Source organism: Rhinopithecus roxellana, chromosome 2 (assembly GCF_007565055.1).
Source record: "Rhinopithecus roxellana isolate Shanxi Qingling chromosome 2, ASM756505v1, whole genome shotgun sequence".
Classification (NCBI taxonomy): Eukaryota; Metazoa; Chordata; class Mammalia; order Primates; family Cercopithecidae; genus Rhinopithecus; species Rhinopithecus roxellana.
In genome coordinates, this window is record NC_044550.1 from 61588677 (window position 1) to 61607600 (window position 18924).

General features: G+C 36.2%; 1 protein-coding gene across 2 annotated transcripts in view; it reads left to right on the forward strand.

Moving 5' to 3' along the window:
* GUCY1B1 (guanylate cyclase 1 soluble subunit beta 1) overlaps positions 1-11431 on the forward strand; it is a 48623-nt gene extending 37192 nt beyond the window's left edge. For both annotated transcript variants that reach the window (XM_010358034.2, XM_010358035.2), the window contains exons 9-14: positions 3177-3374; positions 6147-6384; positions 7384-7524; positions 8347-8501; positions 8856-8982; positions 10179-11431. In XM_010358034.2, the coding sequence (XP_010356336.1) occupies positions 3177-3374; positions 6147-6384; positions 7384-7524; positions 8347-8501; positions 8856-8982; positions 10179-10202 (883 nt within the window). In that variant the 3' untranslated portion in view covers positions 10203-11431. The remainder of the gene's footprint in view (positions 1-3176; positions 3375-6146; positions 6385-7383; positions 7525-8346; positions 8502-8855; positions 8983-10178) is intronic.
* Positions 11432-18924: the final 7493 nt, after the last annotated feature.

An 18924-nucleotide genomic window follows, 5' to 3' on the forward strand; every position in this document is an offset into this window, starting at 1 on the left:
CACATACTCTATGTTATTTGCCACGTCTTAATACATTTGTGGAGTGTTTATGCTATTACACCAATGAACAAATAATCTGCAGTAAACTCATTCTATACTTTTGGACCTTCAAAATAGACATTATGTAGAAAAGCGATTTTTTAAAGCAGCTAATAGGATGGCGTAATAAATACATTGGTATATTTGACACCAAAAAATTATTTTTTCTATAGTATGTTAGCAAAAAATCTGAAGGGTCTCTTTCTGGGTTTGAACTATTTTAAATTAAAAATATTTACCTATTCTAATCCAAATACACTGTTCCAAGTATATTAAAATTTATGTAAAATGTGATTTTAAATAAACATCAGAGAAAAATAAAACTATAGATTGTTGTTTTCCAATTTGGGAAAGCATTTTCCTAGGAGATACATGGGAATTCAGAATATAAAAATTGTGTCTAAATTTGCTTCAGAACAATAGAAAAGATCATTGTGGCGATTATCATAAGATGATATTCTGTGTATTCATAATTTTGTATAAACAAAGTGTATGTGCATTATTTAATAACACAGTCAAGAAAGCATGTTTTGGTGAGCTATTGGTTAAAAATTTAATTTGAATTCCATCACTTTTCACTTAAAAATGTGGTCTTAAATTTTCTGAAAGATGTAATAAACTTTGTAACAACCTCCTTTTATATTATTACTATTGTATTGCACATTACATAACAATAATATATAAGTCCAAATAAGAATAATATATCGTTGGCGTAGTGGCTCACGTCTGTAATCCCAGCACTTTGGAAGGCCGAGGCGGGTGGATCACAAGGTCAGGAGTTTGAGATCAGCCTGGCAAACACGGTGAAATCCCGTCTCTACTAAAAACACAAAAATTAGCCAAGTGTGGTGGTGGGCGCCTGTAATTCCAGCTGAGACTGAGGCAGGAGAGTCGCTTGAACCCGGGAGGCAGAGGTTGCAGTGAGCCAAGATCATGCCACTGCACTCCTGGGCAACAGAGCAAGACTCTGTCTCAAAAAAAAGAAAAGAAAAGAAAACAGAATAATATATAGTTAATTGACAAATATATTTAAGATTAATTAAATATTGTTTAACTATAACATATAAGAATAATGTATCAGATAATATAAGGATATGGATGTCTTTCCCTGAGAAATAAATATCATGCAAATAAAAGAAACAAAACTAAGAAACATAAACCCTTTTTAAAAAAAAATAATAAGCTACATTGATCTAAAGATTTCCCATCTGCTATCAGTAAGTGTTTTCTTCTTCTGCCTCTTTGCAGGTTGAGCTTAGGAAAATGTCAATTTCTCATTAGGGGTAATTTCTATTTATGGAAAGAAAGGTTTCTTCAGAAATAAAAGCAGAAAATTTGGAGTTTATTTGTTAATTCCCATATGCAGACATCACCCAGTGAGAAAACTGCAGATTGTCCTATGAGATATGCTCAGGTGTGTAGGAAGATTTGTACTCACATTACATAAACAAAAGATCAATTAAAAGTAGTTTTACTTGTAAAATAATTCTAAGATGATTCATTTAAATTTAGAAAACCTTAATGGTTCATTAAAATAATGATATAGGACATTTTGAAAACCATGAGACCTTTATGATGTAAGTTTTGTATCTCAGTATGAGCGTTCTTAACCATTCATTTTTGAACTTACAGTCATGTTTTTTCTCTGCTCCTAGGCAGGTCTCGTATACCTTTGGCCGATGATCTGGCCTCTTTCTAGATGTGTCTTTTTCTGCAAGTGGACTTACATATCCATTTTAACAAAATTAAAAGATATCATGTATTTCATTAGTAAAATCTTTGATTCTTTTATTTTCTTTATAGGTATGCTAATTTTGGCTTTGTTTTTTGAACATTGCTGCTGAGAATGTATTACATTAATCCAAAATTCTGCAAAGTCACCCCTTTTGAAGAATTTTGGATAGGATTAATTCAAAATTCTTCAAATTATTAATCCCAGATTCTCCAAAGTCGTAACTAAATTTTTTCATTTTAGAGTAATTATTATTCTCAGTGGCCAGAAGTAATGCCGTTGCATTAAAAAACTTCAAGCCAAAGATATAACCTTATGCCATTTTAACCAATTAGTTTTGTTGTTGTTGTTGTCGCTGTTGTTATTGTTGTTGTTGTTTTTTGAGATGGAGTCTCGCTGTGTCGCCCAGGCTAGAATGCAGTGGCGTGATCTCGGCTCACTGCAGCCTCCTGCTCCTGGGTTCAAGCAATTCTCCAGCCTCAGCCTCCCAAGTAGCTGGGACTACAGGCACGAGCCACCACAGCCAGCTCATTTTTGTACTTTTGGTAGAGACGTGTTTCATCATGCTAGCCAGGCTGATCTTGAACTTCTGGCCTCAAGTGATCTGCCCAACTCAACCTCCCAAAGTCCTGGGATTACAGGTGTGAGCCACTGTGCCCAGCCTCAAAGAGTACATTTTTAAAAAGCAGTTAACTTTTTATTTGTCAGATTATCACTGAAATAGTAAACATTATTATATTGTTGGAAAAATGACACAAGTTACAATGATGATGCATAAAATTCAGCAAGATTCAATAATATTTCAAATAAATGAGAAAAAATTGTCAAAGGAAAAGAAGTCATGAGAGCCAGAAGTAAGAACGACATATAGTCTTAGATACATAAATTACATGCTGAGGATGGGTCATAAACGTGGTTGGGAATTTTTACTCATTGTTTCCAGAAGGAAAAAATAACCAGTTACAAGATTCATAGAATACAGAAAGCAAAATGAAATACTTAATCAAAAGAAGCACTATTATTCTTGAGAAAGTGAATAAAGATAGATTTTTTCCTCTCCTTATCATGAGAAAAAATTTGAGAATAATAAATTACACACTGTATTAAATACCTCAACATGTATCATAGAGATGTTTTCTCCAGGATCGTTTCAATTTAGACTGATGGCACCAAAAAGTGCAACCTGACAAAAATGCATCTCAAGTTCACTGCTTTTTGGTAGATGTTTAAATATCTAAGAGAATAAACTCACAATCTTCGTTCAATTCTCCATAATTTGATTGTCTTCAGCCTGATGTTTTGAATGATAGGAGGTGGCAGGATCAGATTCCTTGACAGAAATTCAGGGTTGCATTTTCATGTGTATATGTTGAGACTGATCTTGCCTCATTTCTTCCTGTGACAGTGTCATGAACCTGGACGATTTGACAAGGAGAGGGCTGTATCTAAGTGACATCCCTCTGCATGATGCCACGCGCGATCTCGTTCTTTTGGGAGAACAATTTAGAGAGGAATACAAACTCACCCAAGAACTGGAAATCCTCACTGACAGGCTACAGCTCACGTTAAGAGCCCTGGAAGATGAAAAGAAAAAGACAGACACGTAAGAATGTAACACTTAGGGCACTACTGTTATTCATAACATATTGTGACTCTACCATATTTAGGATTGGGAACCAGACTGAAAAGCCATGTGACCTGTAATAGCTCTGGTGTAGTGAATAAAATCTTTCACATTTGCTTTTAAAAAGAAATTATGCTTAAGGAAATAAACCAGTCTTAATGGTAGTGGAAATATGTCTTCTATTTTTAGAAGCCAAGTTGGAATAATATATGCCAAAATATCTTTTGGAAAATGATGAGAATAACTCAAATTCAAATTTAGTTCAAAAATTAAAGTTTATCATTTATTCACGCATTCTTTCATACAAGAGTTATATATTGACCATCTTCAGTATGCTGGGGGCTGCTGCATACAGAGAGCTGCTCTGCACAATGAACTTATCATTGGCCATGTTAATTTTTTAAAATTAACTTTAGGCCGGGCGCGGTGGCTCAAGCCTGTAATCTCAGCACTTTGGGAGGCCGAGACGGGTGGATCACGAGGTCAGGAGATCGAGACCATCCTGGCTAACACGGTGAAACCCCGTCTCTACTAAAAATACAAAAACTAGCCGGGCGAGGTGGCGGGCGCCTGTAGTCCCAGCTACTGGGGAGGCTGAGGCAGGAGAATGGCATAAACCCGGGAGGCGGAGCTTGCCGTGAGCTGAGATTCGGCCACTGCACTCCAGTCCGAGCGACAGAGTGAGACTCCGCCTCAAAAATAAATAAATAAATAAATAAATAAATAAATAAATAAATAAATAAATAAAATAAAATTATCTTTAAAATTAATTTAAGAATTTTTTTTAATTAATTTAAAAATGATTAAAATTTTAAATTTTTAAAAATTTCTTTTCTGGGACCTTGAATTTAGGGTTAGAAAGAAATGAATCTGACAAATTGTAATATCATATGTAATGACAATAATTGCATGTATAGTGACACACATTCGCAAAAATATCAAAGTATAAAACATTTCTATGAGTGGCGGATTGAATTGTGAAATATTGGGCAAGGACATGAAAAATAATACTTCCTTTTCAAGAAATGTATTTAAGTAAGTACATAGCATGCATACTACTTGGCCTTGCTTTCATACGCTAATTAAACTGGCATTTATAAGCTATTTTACCCAAGTTCTTATGTGTTCATTTTTTAATGTTTATATAAACATTTTGTAGCACTTCTAAGACCTTAGGATGAATGTTCAAAGTTTCATTGGTTTGTAGGTTTGAGTTACTCAGTATTGTCTTTTGGCTGTTTGTATTAGAAAATCATCTAGGTTTCATTTTTTTGTATTGTGACCCAATTTGCTAATATCTACATTCATGATAAATAGATAATAACCAGCACTATAAAGATTATAAACCTATATATAGATTATATATATAGATTATATATATAACTATATATAAAGATTATAAAAAGATAAATATGTAAATATATCTTTTAAATTATGACATATCCAAGATATTCTGTACTGAAAAAACTGTTAATTCACTTTTTTTCCTAAACTGTCAGCTTAAGCAGAGTATTAGCTTCTCTTCCCAGACCAGGAGTCGAAACCTGGGAGTTGCTGGGAGTTAAACAGTGGCCTTGTCTTTAATAAGAGTAGCTGATAAGTACTTATCACAGAATTACTTCTTTGTTTGGATTCCCCAAGGTGGGTTTCACATTCAGGAACTATTTGCACCATTTCAAGTGATTGTGCTTCAAAAATCCTTATATTATTTTTTAGATTATTAGATTTAGAATTTGATTTTTGTAGATACTTGAGTTTCAAGGTGATGTCATTAGAAACCATTTACTATTAATTTTCTTTAAAGCTAAGTAGTTCTACTGTTCTTACTTACTATTCAAATATAGCTTTAATATTTTATAAAACATTCAATGTTTAAAAATTGAAAATGAAAGACTAGAGAAATTTTACTATGACTAGGAAAAATATTGAGAGCTCAGCTCCATTTTGCATATTTAAACTTCCCACATATGCCCTTTTGCTCTAGAGCAAAAGGCAGGAAGAAAAAGGCAGGAAGGCCTCATTTGTTCCTCTCAAGTCTTCCAATCCAGAGCCCACAGGTCTAGTTTCTGCTTCTTTTCCTCTAAATTCATCAGCTGTCATCCTCCTCCTGTGTGCTAACATTTGTCCCTTAGCATAGTAGTAGCAGTATACTATGCTACCATAGTAGTCTCAGTTGTGCCTAAAGAAATAAAATATTTTATATTCTAGACCAACTTCTGCTGATTTTATCGGTTTCTTCTATGGAGGAGTGAGGCATGAATGAGACTGGAGAGAAATTCTGCTTCTTTTAATATTACTTACCAAAAATAGAGATATATTTCTTATTCTAAGAGGCAATCCTGTTTCTATTACTGTGCTATTCATACCATGTTTTAGGTGCTGGTAATGACAATCTTCATACTGTGACTACCATAAGAGCAGGGTCAGAATACAGGACTACAAATGAAAACTTTGATTTTCTATTACCAGTCTTTTTGTTTTGTCTGTTTGCTTGGCTTATTTTGATTTGGTTTGAACTAGTTTGGGCTTGCGGATGTTTTATGTGATTAGAATAAACAAATAATTTGTATTTTCTGTAAGTCCTTGCTTATAAATACGGCTAATATTTGATGCTAATTTTAGAGGATGTCCTGCTAGAATCCAGGCCTTTAAAGTACAAATGACACTGATGCTATGTGAAAGGGATAGCAGAAGCACTAAGGGCTTTCCCAGCATTTCTTACAGTGGCTTTCTCCTAATTTCACTGAACAGATTGCTGTATTCTGTCCTTCCTCCATCTGTTGCCAATGAGCTGCGGCACAAGCGTCCAGTGCCTGCCAAAAGATATGACAATGTGACCATCCTTTTCAGTGGTATTGTGGGCTTCAATGCTTTCTGTAGCAAGCATGCATCTGGAGAAGGGGCCATGAAGATCGTAAACCTTCTCAACGACCTCTACACCAGATTTGACACACTGACTGATTCCCGGAAAAACCCATTTGTTTATAAGGCAAGTCTTCATTATCGCTGACTGCAGAGCTATCCGGATGCTGGCATTCTGAGCCTCCCCTCCAGAGGCCATGCCATCACAGTTCTCTGACTCCAGCACTGCAGCCTTGAGTACAGTGAGCCTCTGTGTATTCACTCTACCATTTTCTTAAATAATTGCCTTTTGTTATAAAACTGTCTCTTCCTTGTAACCACAATGAATGTTTCATGGAGTGGGTGATTGCCTGGTTAAAATGAAATGTTCACCATCTTACTTGCACTTAGGCTAACAAATCTGGACAGGCTGTTTATCGCATTTAGTATAAACAGCATTCAATTCAGTGCTCTGCAAGAGACATTTTTACTGAGATATATAAGTCATGGAGCATGAGAAGGACTTAGATTTGCGTTTAGATAACATCAACTTGAAGAAGATAAACATTTATAAGGCGTTTTTGCCCTTTGTTTCATTTAGAAATAAATATAATATTGGAAAAAAGAAGTCAGTGGAATATTGCTGCCTAAAGGCAAGAATGTTAAGTAAACCATCCCTAGGTATCTGGGGTAATATAACTACACAAAGACTATTTATTTTATAGTCATTTTCTGAGGTACACTGTAGCATGTGGTGAGCACATCATAAAAATAAATGATTAATGACCATGATAAATCACTGAACTTCAAATGGTGGCTCTCCATGCCATCAAGCCATCGCTGTTTTAGGGAGAAATGTAAAAAATTATTCTTCTGAATTATAAGGTGATCAGAGGTGAGAAATTAATTGCTTACTAAAGCAAAAATAATTCTATGTCTGTACCTGCCCATCATCAAAGACCCCAAGTGTCTGTCATGTGTGTAAATTATAAGCAATTCAAGATTTCATTTTGCTAGAGTTGAATGTATTAGAAATTTTAAGAGAATTAAAGGGGGAGGGCCTTGAAAAAATATGGTTTTTATTGGGGTAACACATGAAAGTCTTTTTTATGCTAACGAGTAAACATCTAAATATATGTACTGTTAGGTGGAGACTGTTGGTGACAAGTATATGACAGTGAGTGGTTTACCAGAGCCATGCATTCACCATGCACGATCCATCTGCCACCTGGCCTTGGACATGATGGAAATTGCTGGCCAGGTTCAAGTAGATGGGGAATCTGTTCAGGTTAGTAAATGAAGTAGATATTGTAATAATGGTGTATAAACCTTTTTGGACAATTGATTCATATTGTTGACCAGAAAATCATTAATGTGTATAAAGAAGGGTGTCTTGACAACAGAAGCTGTATTTCATCCAGCCCACTGTACTACATTATTTCACAGACATAGAGATTTGTCTACCAGTTTGAAATTGTCTAGTCTGTTTCATGTACTGAAAATCATGAGGATGAGAAAAAAACCTCTTGTACCTTCTAGTTTGTTTTTTAAAATCTCTTTCATGTCTCATGTGACTTACTAGGTTTGCATCTTTGAAATTTTCAGACTTCAAATGTTTCTCTTGAGACAGGATATTTCTCTGGGGAGACAGATTTCGTGGAGGGCTTTTGAAGTTGTCGGTAATATGCTTGAAATTCTCATAGAGATCTCTTATGATGTTATATGATGACTCTACATTATTCTGTAATATAAAGTAAGCAAAACTTCATGTGTTACAGGAACAGAAAACCAAACACCGCATGTTCTTACTCATAAGTTGGAGCTGAACAATGAGAACACATGGACACAGGGAGGGGAACATCACACACTAGGGCCTGTTGGGGGGTTGGGGGCAAGGGGAGGGAGAGCATTAGGACAAATACCTAATGCATGCGGGGCTTAAAACCTAGATAATGGGTTGATAGGCACAACAAACCACCATGACACATATATACCTGTGTAACAAACCTGCACGTTCTGCACATGTATGCCAGAACTTAAAGTAAAATTAAAAAAAAAAATTCATCTGTTAGTGATCAAAGTGATTGAAGCAAAGCTTGCTTTTTTGCAGATAACAATAGGGATACACACTGGAGAGGTAGTTACAGGTGTCATAGGACAGCGGATGCCTCGATACTGTCTTTTTGGAAATACTGTCAACCTCACAAGCCGAACAGAAACCACAGGAGAAAAGGGAAAAATAAATGTGTCTGAATATACATACAGGTGAGAGAAAATGTCTTGGTATTTACTGATTTGCAAAGAAAATGTGTCTTTGTATGTGGTTTAATTCTCTAAGAGATTTTATTGCTTTAACAGAGTTATCACCACCACTCTTCCCTACCGCTTGTAGAATTGTTTATTTTTTATTTGAGAAGATTGTGCATTATTTCCATTTTATATGATTTCACATCATCGTAGGAAATCCTGATATGATCATTGTTTCTAAAACTTCGAGTTACCTTTCAGTACAACTTCAGCATTTGTTCTTGCCGTCTCGGTTTATAACATGGTACATGTCACCTTCTCCATAAAACTTTTGTATGCTTCTCTCTCTACTCCCCTTCCCTCGTCTTTTAGATGTCTTATGTCTCCAGAAAATTCAGATCCACAATTCCATTTGGAGCACCGAGGCCCAGTGTCCATGAAGGGCAAAAAAGAACCAATGCAAGTTTGGTTTCTATCCAGAAAAAATACAGGAACAGAGGTATGAATAATCAAAGTGTAATTTGTGTACTTAAGACACAGTATAAGTATGGAAAACTAAAGCATAATCGCTGAAAATGTATTTCATTTGAAAAGAATTCTTGCTAACAGAAATTAACTTTTAAGTAAAGCAGGAGAAATAACTGAACATTAATGAGCCAGTTACAATGGTAAGTACTTTTTAGGGGATACTTTAGTGACTTTTGTCCTCTAATGAAATGAACCCAACGGACTGGATTGAGAAGGCCGCTTTTTTCTGGCTGTTGTGGTTGTTTTGCTTTCTGTGTATTCTGGCTCAAAGGTAAGTGGGCTGTGAGGGGCTCCCCTGACCCTTTTCCTCAGCTCTCTAAGTTGGCTCTGAGATCACCAGCATCGTTAAATAAGGGCTGCAGTTCATGGGAGGTTTGCTAACCATGAAGCTTAAGATCCTTTTAAGGGCCAGGCTATCTTTCCATGGAGTGATTGGGGAATTTTGGAAATCTTAGTCCCTCATGTGTGTTTCTCCTAGATAGATGAGTGATTTTTAACTTGCTAGAATCCGATTACTTCCTTATGGAAGATTTAAGTTCTTTCTAGTACTGTGGTTATACTCCAGGCAGAACCCATGTGCTGGAATGAACTTCAGAACAGTGGCACATCCAAAGTGGAATCACACCTCTCATAGAGGCCTTGCACACACTGAGATCATGGCTAGCCTCTTCCTAGCCTTTTGTAAAGTGTGGCATCAGAAGGAGGTTTGATACTTTGTTACCCTGTTGATGTGTTGCTTCTTCATGGGGGATAAGACTACATGCTCCTATTTCTCTTTTGGTGTGTATACATTCTCTGAAAATGCTTTTATAGCATAGCAGCTTCTAAAGGGAATAGAATGCCAGGGTTGGAAATATTTATCTTCTTTCACCTGGTTTAACATTAAATCATTTTCCTATGAGGTGGAAATGCTTATTGATGTTCTTCTGATAAACTAAACCATAACTACCTCAAACATTGGTCATCGTAGTCGTGTGGCCCTGTTTTCCCCAGAATTATGGTGGGAATGATTTACAGAAACTGTAGATGTGAACGTGGATCACACTCTCATAAAGAGAAAAATATATTTAATTGATTTTATAAACTTCATCATCACTGTAAATCAATCCCTCTTTTCTTCTGCCTTATCACTGTAAATCAATCCCTCTTTTCTTCTGCCTTTTTAAGGAAACAAAGCAGGATGACGACTGAATCTTGGATTATGGGGTGAAGAGGAGCGCAGACTAGGTTCCAGTTTTCTCCTAACACATGCCAAGCCCAGGAGCAGTCCTTCCCTATGGATACAGATTTTCTTTCATCCTTGTCAATTGCCCCAAGCCTTTCTTCTAGGTATATCTCTCACTATCCAGTATTCAACTTTAGCTCTGCTTTTTATTATTTTTTTTAGGCTTTAATATATTATCTAAAGTTTGACTTTTGATGTGGATGATGTGAGCTTCATGTGTCTTAAAATCTACTACAAGCATTACCTAGCATGGTGATCTGCAAGTAGTGGGCACCCAATGAATATTTGTTGAATTTAGTTAAATGAAACTGAACAGTATTTGACCATGTGTATATTTATATCATGGTGTACCAAATCTGTTTAGTGCTCCATATATGTGTATATGTATATTTTAATGACTATAATATGTAATAAAGTTTATATCATGTTGGTGTATATCATTATAGAAATCATTTTCTAAAGGAGTGAATTCTAAGTTTTAGGGGAAAAATGCAATTTATTTTCAGACTCCCAAAGTAAGAATTAATATATCATGCTAAGAAAATAGTGACTATTTTGAGGTATGCTACTTTCCTTTTGGAAATATAGAATACCCGTTTCTGTTATTAAAGTATTTGGTTACTAATTCAAATCACGTGGCAATTATAATTCTTCTAAAATGCTATCATTTGTAACTATATCCCCTGTACTAAATCTCATTAACCACAGGCGGCTGTTACAGAAAGCTGCATTGTTTCACATTGAGCTGTTACATTAGTTCAGGCTAAATGTTGGGAGCTCCAACCACATACAAGAATAAATCTGGAAACACACTGCTGGGATACTGCTGTTAGAGCCCTTCTTGGTTTTGTATTCCCAGAAATGAGTTCCCTTTCCTTAGCTTAGAAGAATGTGATTATATACAGGACATCATGTTCAGAAAATTTTAGTTTAATTTCAGCATAGAATGCATTACTATTGGAATAATTGGCCTCTAGTTCTTAAATGTCTCTGATAACTTATTAATATCTATCTTTATAAAATAGAGTGCAACTACTTTTGTGTAAAAATGTTTGCCTTTAAATTTAGTATTTCATATCAGCACCTCGATATATGTATAAATGTTCCATGTTAATGTGTAAAAGAATCTGTAATAAATTATTTTTTTCACTTGTCTCTATACACTTTTTATTTCAATAAAAATGATATTACCATTGTTTTTCATTTTATTAATGCCACTATTTTGTAAATACATTTTACAATTTTGCCTATTTGCTACCATTATAAATTTTCACTGACTCCTCATAGACAGCATATTCTTAAATGCTATATTTCTTTTTAATACCAACAAAGTGACAGGAAATAAAGACTGGACATGGAAGGGGAAACAGTTAAATATGGAATGTCATCAGCTTACTTAAAGAGCTCTGAATCATTTAGGGATGATAGACATGTATACAAGTAATGAAAATATGTGATATTCATAATGAAGAAATATATTCAAATAGAGAAATAATACTTAGAGAAAGAGTAACTTGAGAGAAAAGGGGTGAAGTGGGGATAGTTATTATGCCTGTTTTGGGGGGAGATTTAGGAATACTCAGAAACTACAATGACACTGACATCTTCCCAGAATCCTACATATATTTATTTAGCATCTACTTTTGGTCAGCACTGCTCAAGATGTTTGAGATGTGTCATTGAACAAAACATCTCTGTGTTTGAATACCTCATATTCCAATTTTTACATCTTGCATTTTTTAAGTCTTGACTTTATGCTGCCAACACTCTCCTAAGTCCAGACACTCATCATGTGTAACCTGAACAATTGCAAGATCTTCCCTATAAATCTGGCTACTTCCTATCTTTGCCACCTCCATTCCACACTCAAATTGCTGGCAGAGTGGTCTTTTACAAATCCAAATTGCTGTCCTGCCTACCATCACTTAAATGCTACTCATTGTCTGTACACCTTAGCAAAGCATGCAAACGTTGTCACCTTAACCAGCCTTATCTGCTAATTGTTACCTTTGTAATTCTATGCTTTGCTCTGTCTGAATACCCTCTACCCACACCCTGCTGCAAACTCATTTCTTGCTAAGACTCAGCTCAGTATCCTCTTATTGGAAATGTCCCTGTTAGGCAAGTTTAGCTTCCCCTATTGTCCCAGGATCTTTACAATGGTTCACACATAATCTGTTTATATATAAGATTCCTTATTAGGCTTTAAGTTTCTTATGGCTAAAATAGTTCCTCTTTCCCCAGATATTCCTTGAACCTTCCACAAAATAGTCACTTGACAAATATTTGTTGAACAAAGGAATGGAGGCAGCAGCCTCTTCGAGCAGTGGGGCTAGAAGCCAGATGTGAAGGGAATGAGGAATAATAAATGAGACTGTAGAAAAGAGGAGGCACAAAAATGGCACTGCTAAATTTGTGCTTCGAGAAAATCATGCTGACATTGGTGCAGGGGTTGATTTAGAGGGAAAGAGCCTGGTTTAAGGGTGGCGTTAGGGGGCTACTGTACTTCATTCATAGGCTTGTTTTAAAGTGATGGCAGGACAGGAGGCTAATTGAAGAGCAGTCAAGATTCACATTAAAAGTGCATAATAATGCACAGGCCAAAGGGGATGAGAAGAAGGTTAGGGCCAAGTAGAAAGCTTCTGGCTTGCTTAGTGGGTAGTTTATGATTCCATTACATGTGGTGGAGGATATAGAAAGGTAACTGAGCTTATAGGAAAGGCGTCTAATATTAGGCATGGCTTTGAAGCTCTGACAAACACATTTTTAAAAAACAATTATTTTCAAGTAGCATTAATGTGTGGAGAGAATAGAAGTTCGTTTTTTCAAGTTGGGCCAAACTGCTTTGAATTTCCAAACAACCTGTTACTAGCTCTATGATATTGGTAAAGTCATTTAACCTTTGTGTAACCTGGTTAGGTCATTGTAAAAGCAGAGATTATAATAACCACTCACTAGAGTTGTTGGCAGATCTAATTGAAATACGAAGAAATCAGAGGAGGTGGAACTTTGGCTTGCCATTTCAGGAAGACTAAAAGGTAATCTAAGAAATGCAAATTTACAAATCATTGGAAACAGATATTGTTATAGTTGAATCATGGACAGCACATATCATGAAAAAACAGGAGGGTCAACAAGAAAAATCAATGAACACATTTATCTTTGCCAATTATTGAAACAAACCCAATGAAAACCACAAAAAAATTAGAACCAAATGTTGTGAAATGATAACAGTTTATCAGTCTGAACTGAATTGTTTTAAACTTTAACAATTAAATACCAATTTAAACATATATATTTTTAATTATATAAGTTATATAGTATATATTTATGTATTTATTATACAGTATATATTATTTATATTGTAGATTATATATATTATATGTATTTCAGTACTAATTCACTATTTCATTTGGTTTAAATCTGTGTTTGATTCACCAAATGATATGTTCTATTTCCTTTGTCATTGAAGGGAAAAATAATTTGCTTACCTCCCTCGTAGGTTTCTTTCTTTCCTTCCTTCCTTCCTTCCTTCCTTCCTTCCTTCCTTCCTTCCTTCCTTCCTTCCTTTTCTCTTTCTTTCTTTTCTTTCTTTTTTTTTGTACCACCCTCACTAATGGTTTATAGAACCTCTAGAGGGCAGCAGAGAATGCTGTTTGTAATTGAAATCTGAAAAAGAACTGAAAGGACACAGATTCTCTCACCGGAGAGAGTTCATCGTGTCTCCCAACTGTCACTTCCTGTGTGCAACCTTGAATTCACTCCTTCTACTCTTTGTCAAGTTCAAAGGAATATAATAAAAATAATTATTTCTACTCATTATGACCATTCGTATAGCATGAAATCTATCCACACGTATCTTGTTCTGAAATGTCATCCAAGTATTTCCTGCTAATTCTGCAGGAAGGTAAAACATTTGCTAAAACAAGCAATTTATAATAGGAACAATAGTTTTGTACAATATTTTTATGAGCAAACTAAGTTGCTTGTAGTTCATGTTAAAAGTTATTAAATACAAATAGCATACTATTTACTTATAAGGATCAAATTGGAAAAACAATTATTTTACATTGATAAAAAATGCTTTTGTGATTCTTCCTTGCTACTTATGCCATATCAGAGAGGAGAAATATAGTGCAAATTAATAAAACAAAATTTAACAAAAAACAAAACACTGTACAGAGAATCAAGAGCCCAAGTCCAATTCTGGTAAGGAAATATTGTGGCCTTTACAAGTCACTTAACTTTACAACTCAGTTACCTCATCTGAAAAAAAGGAGCTGGTTAAGGTGATATCCAAAGCAAATTATTGCTCCAAAATTCTATCATTTTGTTGGTAAGAATTCCAGGGTTTCTGTGTCAGAATCTTTCTAACCAAAGTGACTCCATCTTTACAGAGGGTGGGTAAAATGAGGCTGAGACCTGCTGGGCTGCATTCCCAGGACGTTGGGCATTCTTAGTCACAGAATGTCTACAGCGAAGGCAATAGGTTAATAATGTTTACCGAACAGACCCAGGACTTAACAGACCCAGGACTTAACAGACCCAGGACTTAACAGACCCAGGACTTAACAGACCCAGGACTTAACAGACCCAGGACTTAACAGACCCAGGAAATGTCCAGGTGTCCCAATATCTTAGGAACAAATGTATTCTTAATCTAAGAATATATTTTACTTTAAAGATAATAATGCAGATTCTTGTAGAACAGTAGTTAAGCAAATACTTAGCTGATAAAACACCACACAGTAAAGAAGCAGGGCGAAACTCACCAAAACCAAGATGGCAGTGAAAGCCACCTCTGGTCATCTTCACTGCTCATTATATGCCAATTATAATAAATTAGCAGCTTAAAAGACGCTCCCATTAGCCCCATGGCAGTTTACAAATGCCATGGCATCATCAGAAGTTACTCTATCTTGTCTGAAATAGGGAGTAACTCTCAGTCCTTGGAATTCTCCACTCCTTTCCTGGAAAGCTCATGACTATTCCACCCCTTGTTTAGCATTTAATCAAGAAATAACCATATGTTTACTCAGTGCAGCAGTCATGCCACTGCTGTGTAGTAGCCATTCTTTTACTCCTTTACTTTCTTAATAAACTTGTTTTCAATGTACTCTGTGGACTCACCTCAGATTCTTTCTTGGACAGTATCCAAGAACTCTCTCTTATCGTCTGGTTCACTACCCTTTTCCAGTAACTCTTGGGCTAGGAGTTTGGCCTGAACCTTTTGGGAATACAATCTAAAGTTTTGACAATCCAGTAGTGTTGAGTAGATCAACTGAAAGACTGGAAGGCTAACTTCCAAGAAATAAACAAATCTGAGGTAAACAGCTGGTGAGGACTTTTGAATCCAAGCTAAAATCAAAATGACTAAGGTCCTGATTAGTGTATGAGAGTATTAATGTATGTATTTCTACTAAAAGTGTGCCCTATAATATTTAATTACATTAGCTAAATTTAAGTGTTTAATAAATAAACATTCACATTTTTGATGACCTGAAAACAAGGAGAGAATATATGTCTCTATTTCAATTATATGTCTTCACACAATTGCTGTAGTACAGTCTATCCCAAATAGGACTTAAATATAGGAGCCGGGTATGGTGGCTCACGTCTGTAAACCAGCACTTTAGGAGGCCAAAGCAGATGAATCACTTGAGGTCGGGAGTTTGAGATCAGCCTAGCCAACATGGTGAAAACCTGTCTCTGCTGAAAATACAAAATTAGCTGGGTGTTGTGGTGGGCACCTGTAATCCCAGATACTCGGGAGGCTGAGGCAGGAGAATCAATTGAGCCTGGGAGGCAGAGGTGCAGTGAGCCGAGATCACCACTGCACCCCAGCCTGGGTGTCAGAGCAAGAATCTGTCTCCAAAAAAAAATACAGATAGGAAGTGTCAGTGAGTATTACATATAGGTTGGGGTTTTTAAAATGTTATTGTTATGAAATATATTTCTCAATTATGTAAAGTAGTGACCACAGTTGCCTACTAAACAGTTTTAGATCATTAGGGGAAAAGGAGTCACATAAAAATAAAGTATTAACTTGAAAAAGACTTTTAAACTGTTGTAAATACTGCCCTTTTTGTGGTTTTCTGCATCACATGAATAAATTCCAATATATTAATAATTTTTATCTACCCATGAATATAATACCATGAGTTCTATATGAGGTATTTCTCAAATAACATTTACAGAAAAGAAAGCGTACTATTTTATAAGTTGTACTATTTTATAAGTTGCTAACATTAGCAACTTCACGATTTGAGATGATTAAGGATCTTACATTTTCACCTTGACAATTCTTTTGCAGTCTTTTAATAAGAAGCAATTATAAAGCACTAAGAAGTACCTATTATCTTTTGACAAAGTTAAGGCTCTTTATAAAGATCTAGTTCATCAGTCAGTTACCACCCACATCATATTTCTTTTTTTTAATTTTTCATTTGTATTCCTGTTAAAGGTTGTTCTTTCCCTGTCAACCCAACTTACTCTTTTTGCACTTGACAGTAATATTACCAAAGTATTAACTGAAAGAGAATTATGCAAAAGATGACTACCAAAAGGTTTGTACCCTTGAATACACATGAACAATTTTTACTTGATTCGTGCTCAGTGAAGTGTATCGGAACGTTCAGGACCCTTCAGACCTCAGGAGGAACAAATGTTCCTGTCACACTGACCATATGTCCTTTTGTGAATTTACCAAAAGTTCTTCCTGATTCATGAACGTTTGAAATTCAAAACTCATTGTATACAGCTTGTTGAATTTCTTGAAATGTAAAGCACTTTCAAAAAGAGTTCTTTTAAAGATAGTGTTAATACTATAATAAAAGTTTTAAATTTTGTTTTTTAAAAGTATATTTCTTTAAATATTGTGCTGTATTACAACTGACCATCAAACAACAGACATGAGAGTTCAGTGATGAACAGATCCCTGCTGCCCCTCAGGCTCACAACTACCAGCATGGCAATCAGGGAGCAATCCCACAGTCACTACAAGTTCAATGGTGATTCGAACATTTTACCTGTTTAATCCTTGTAGCAGTTTATTAAGTATATACTCTCATTATCGACTCCATTTTACTCATGAGGAAACTGGAGCACATAAAGTTTGGGGAACTGCCCAAATGTTAAACAGTGAGTGGGTAAAGCCAGTATCCATACCCAGACAAATGGATTCCAGAACCCAAGCTTCCAACCAGGATGCTTTGATGCATCTCACAATACAATAAGCAAGCGGCTGGCAAGTGGTGTACATCTGGTGGGAGTTTTAACACCAGGTGAGTGTGTGCCAGGTAACAAAGTTCTAGTCAGGTAAGCAGGCAAGGAGTGTGAAGAAGATATGGCAGGTGGTATTGGCCTTAAACTTTATGACTAACTCTGAAGAACAGGAGGTGGAAGGCTGGGGCACAAGCAGTGGGGGCTGAAGCAGGAAGGGCGAACATGTTCCACTAAAGATGGATCACAAGACAGCAATGATAAAGGCTAGACCAGGAGAATCCATATGCTGTGCAGGAGGAAAGTCATCTTGATACTTATTTGCCCCTCTATGTATAAAATGTTTACATTCTTCTGCCTGAAACCCAGATTGGTTCTAGAGTTTTCAGATGTGGGGACTGAGGAACTCCAACAGCAAACCCTGATGAGCTGTACAAGTAGGGAAAGAATGTCCTTGACTGTATCCTTCCATTAAGGCATCTGCTAAGAGAGCAGGCTTGCTGGATGTGGAGGGAATCCTCCATGAAAGTAGACAGACTTAGTCTTCCTCACTCTGCCACCATGACTAGCATTTTAATCTTATTTGTATGGGCTTCTGACAAGGGAAATTTGGGGCAGGGAGGGGGCTCTTTCTAACATAGAAGACATTTTTCAGCTTTCCCAATCTAAGTTAGGTCCATGCTTCCATAGTATCTGAGTAGAAGACCATTGCTATTCTTCTCTCTTACAATTTTAATGATTTACTACTGTCTTCTTGTCAAATAGACTGTGGGAGAAATCAGGTCAGAGACTGCACATCCCCTCATTAGCCCCAGTAGCCAGTTCCAGAGCCTTGTCACACAGTAGGGATTCAGAATTGTCAGGAGTCCTTCCTCCAAATACTGGAGAACAGCTGGTGAGGAAGAATGGCATTTGTACAATTTGTAAAGTATCTGTGTTTTCCGCTTGATGGTCTGTTTTTTACATTGGCTCTAGATTTATTTACTGGAATGGTCTTCCCATCACATATATGTACACACCCATGGCTGATATCATGTTGTAGTTTTTAACAAAGCATTGTTGAACATTTGAAGGGTAATATCAGAAGGGAATAGTTGCTCAGAATATAAAGCACTCAAGATTAAAAATTCTTCTGCCTGTAATCCCAGCACTTTGGGAGGCCGAGGTGGGCAAATCACAAGGTCAAGAAATGGAGGCCATCCTGGCCAACATGGTGAAACCCCATCTCTACTAAAAATGCAAGAATTAGCTGGGCATGGTGGCTGGTGCCTGCAGTCCCAGCTACTTGAGAAGTTGAGGCAGGAGAATCACTTGAACCCGGGAGGCAGAGGTTGTAGTGAGCTGAGATCGTGCCACTGCATTCCAGCCTGGGAACAGAGCACAGTCTCAAAAAAAAAAAAAAAAAAAATTATTCTTCCTTCTCAATTTTCTAAATTCCCCTGGCTATATTCAATCACATGGCATCCC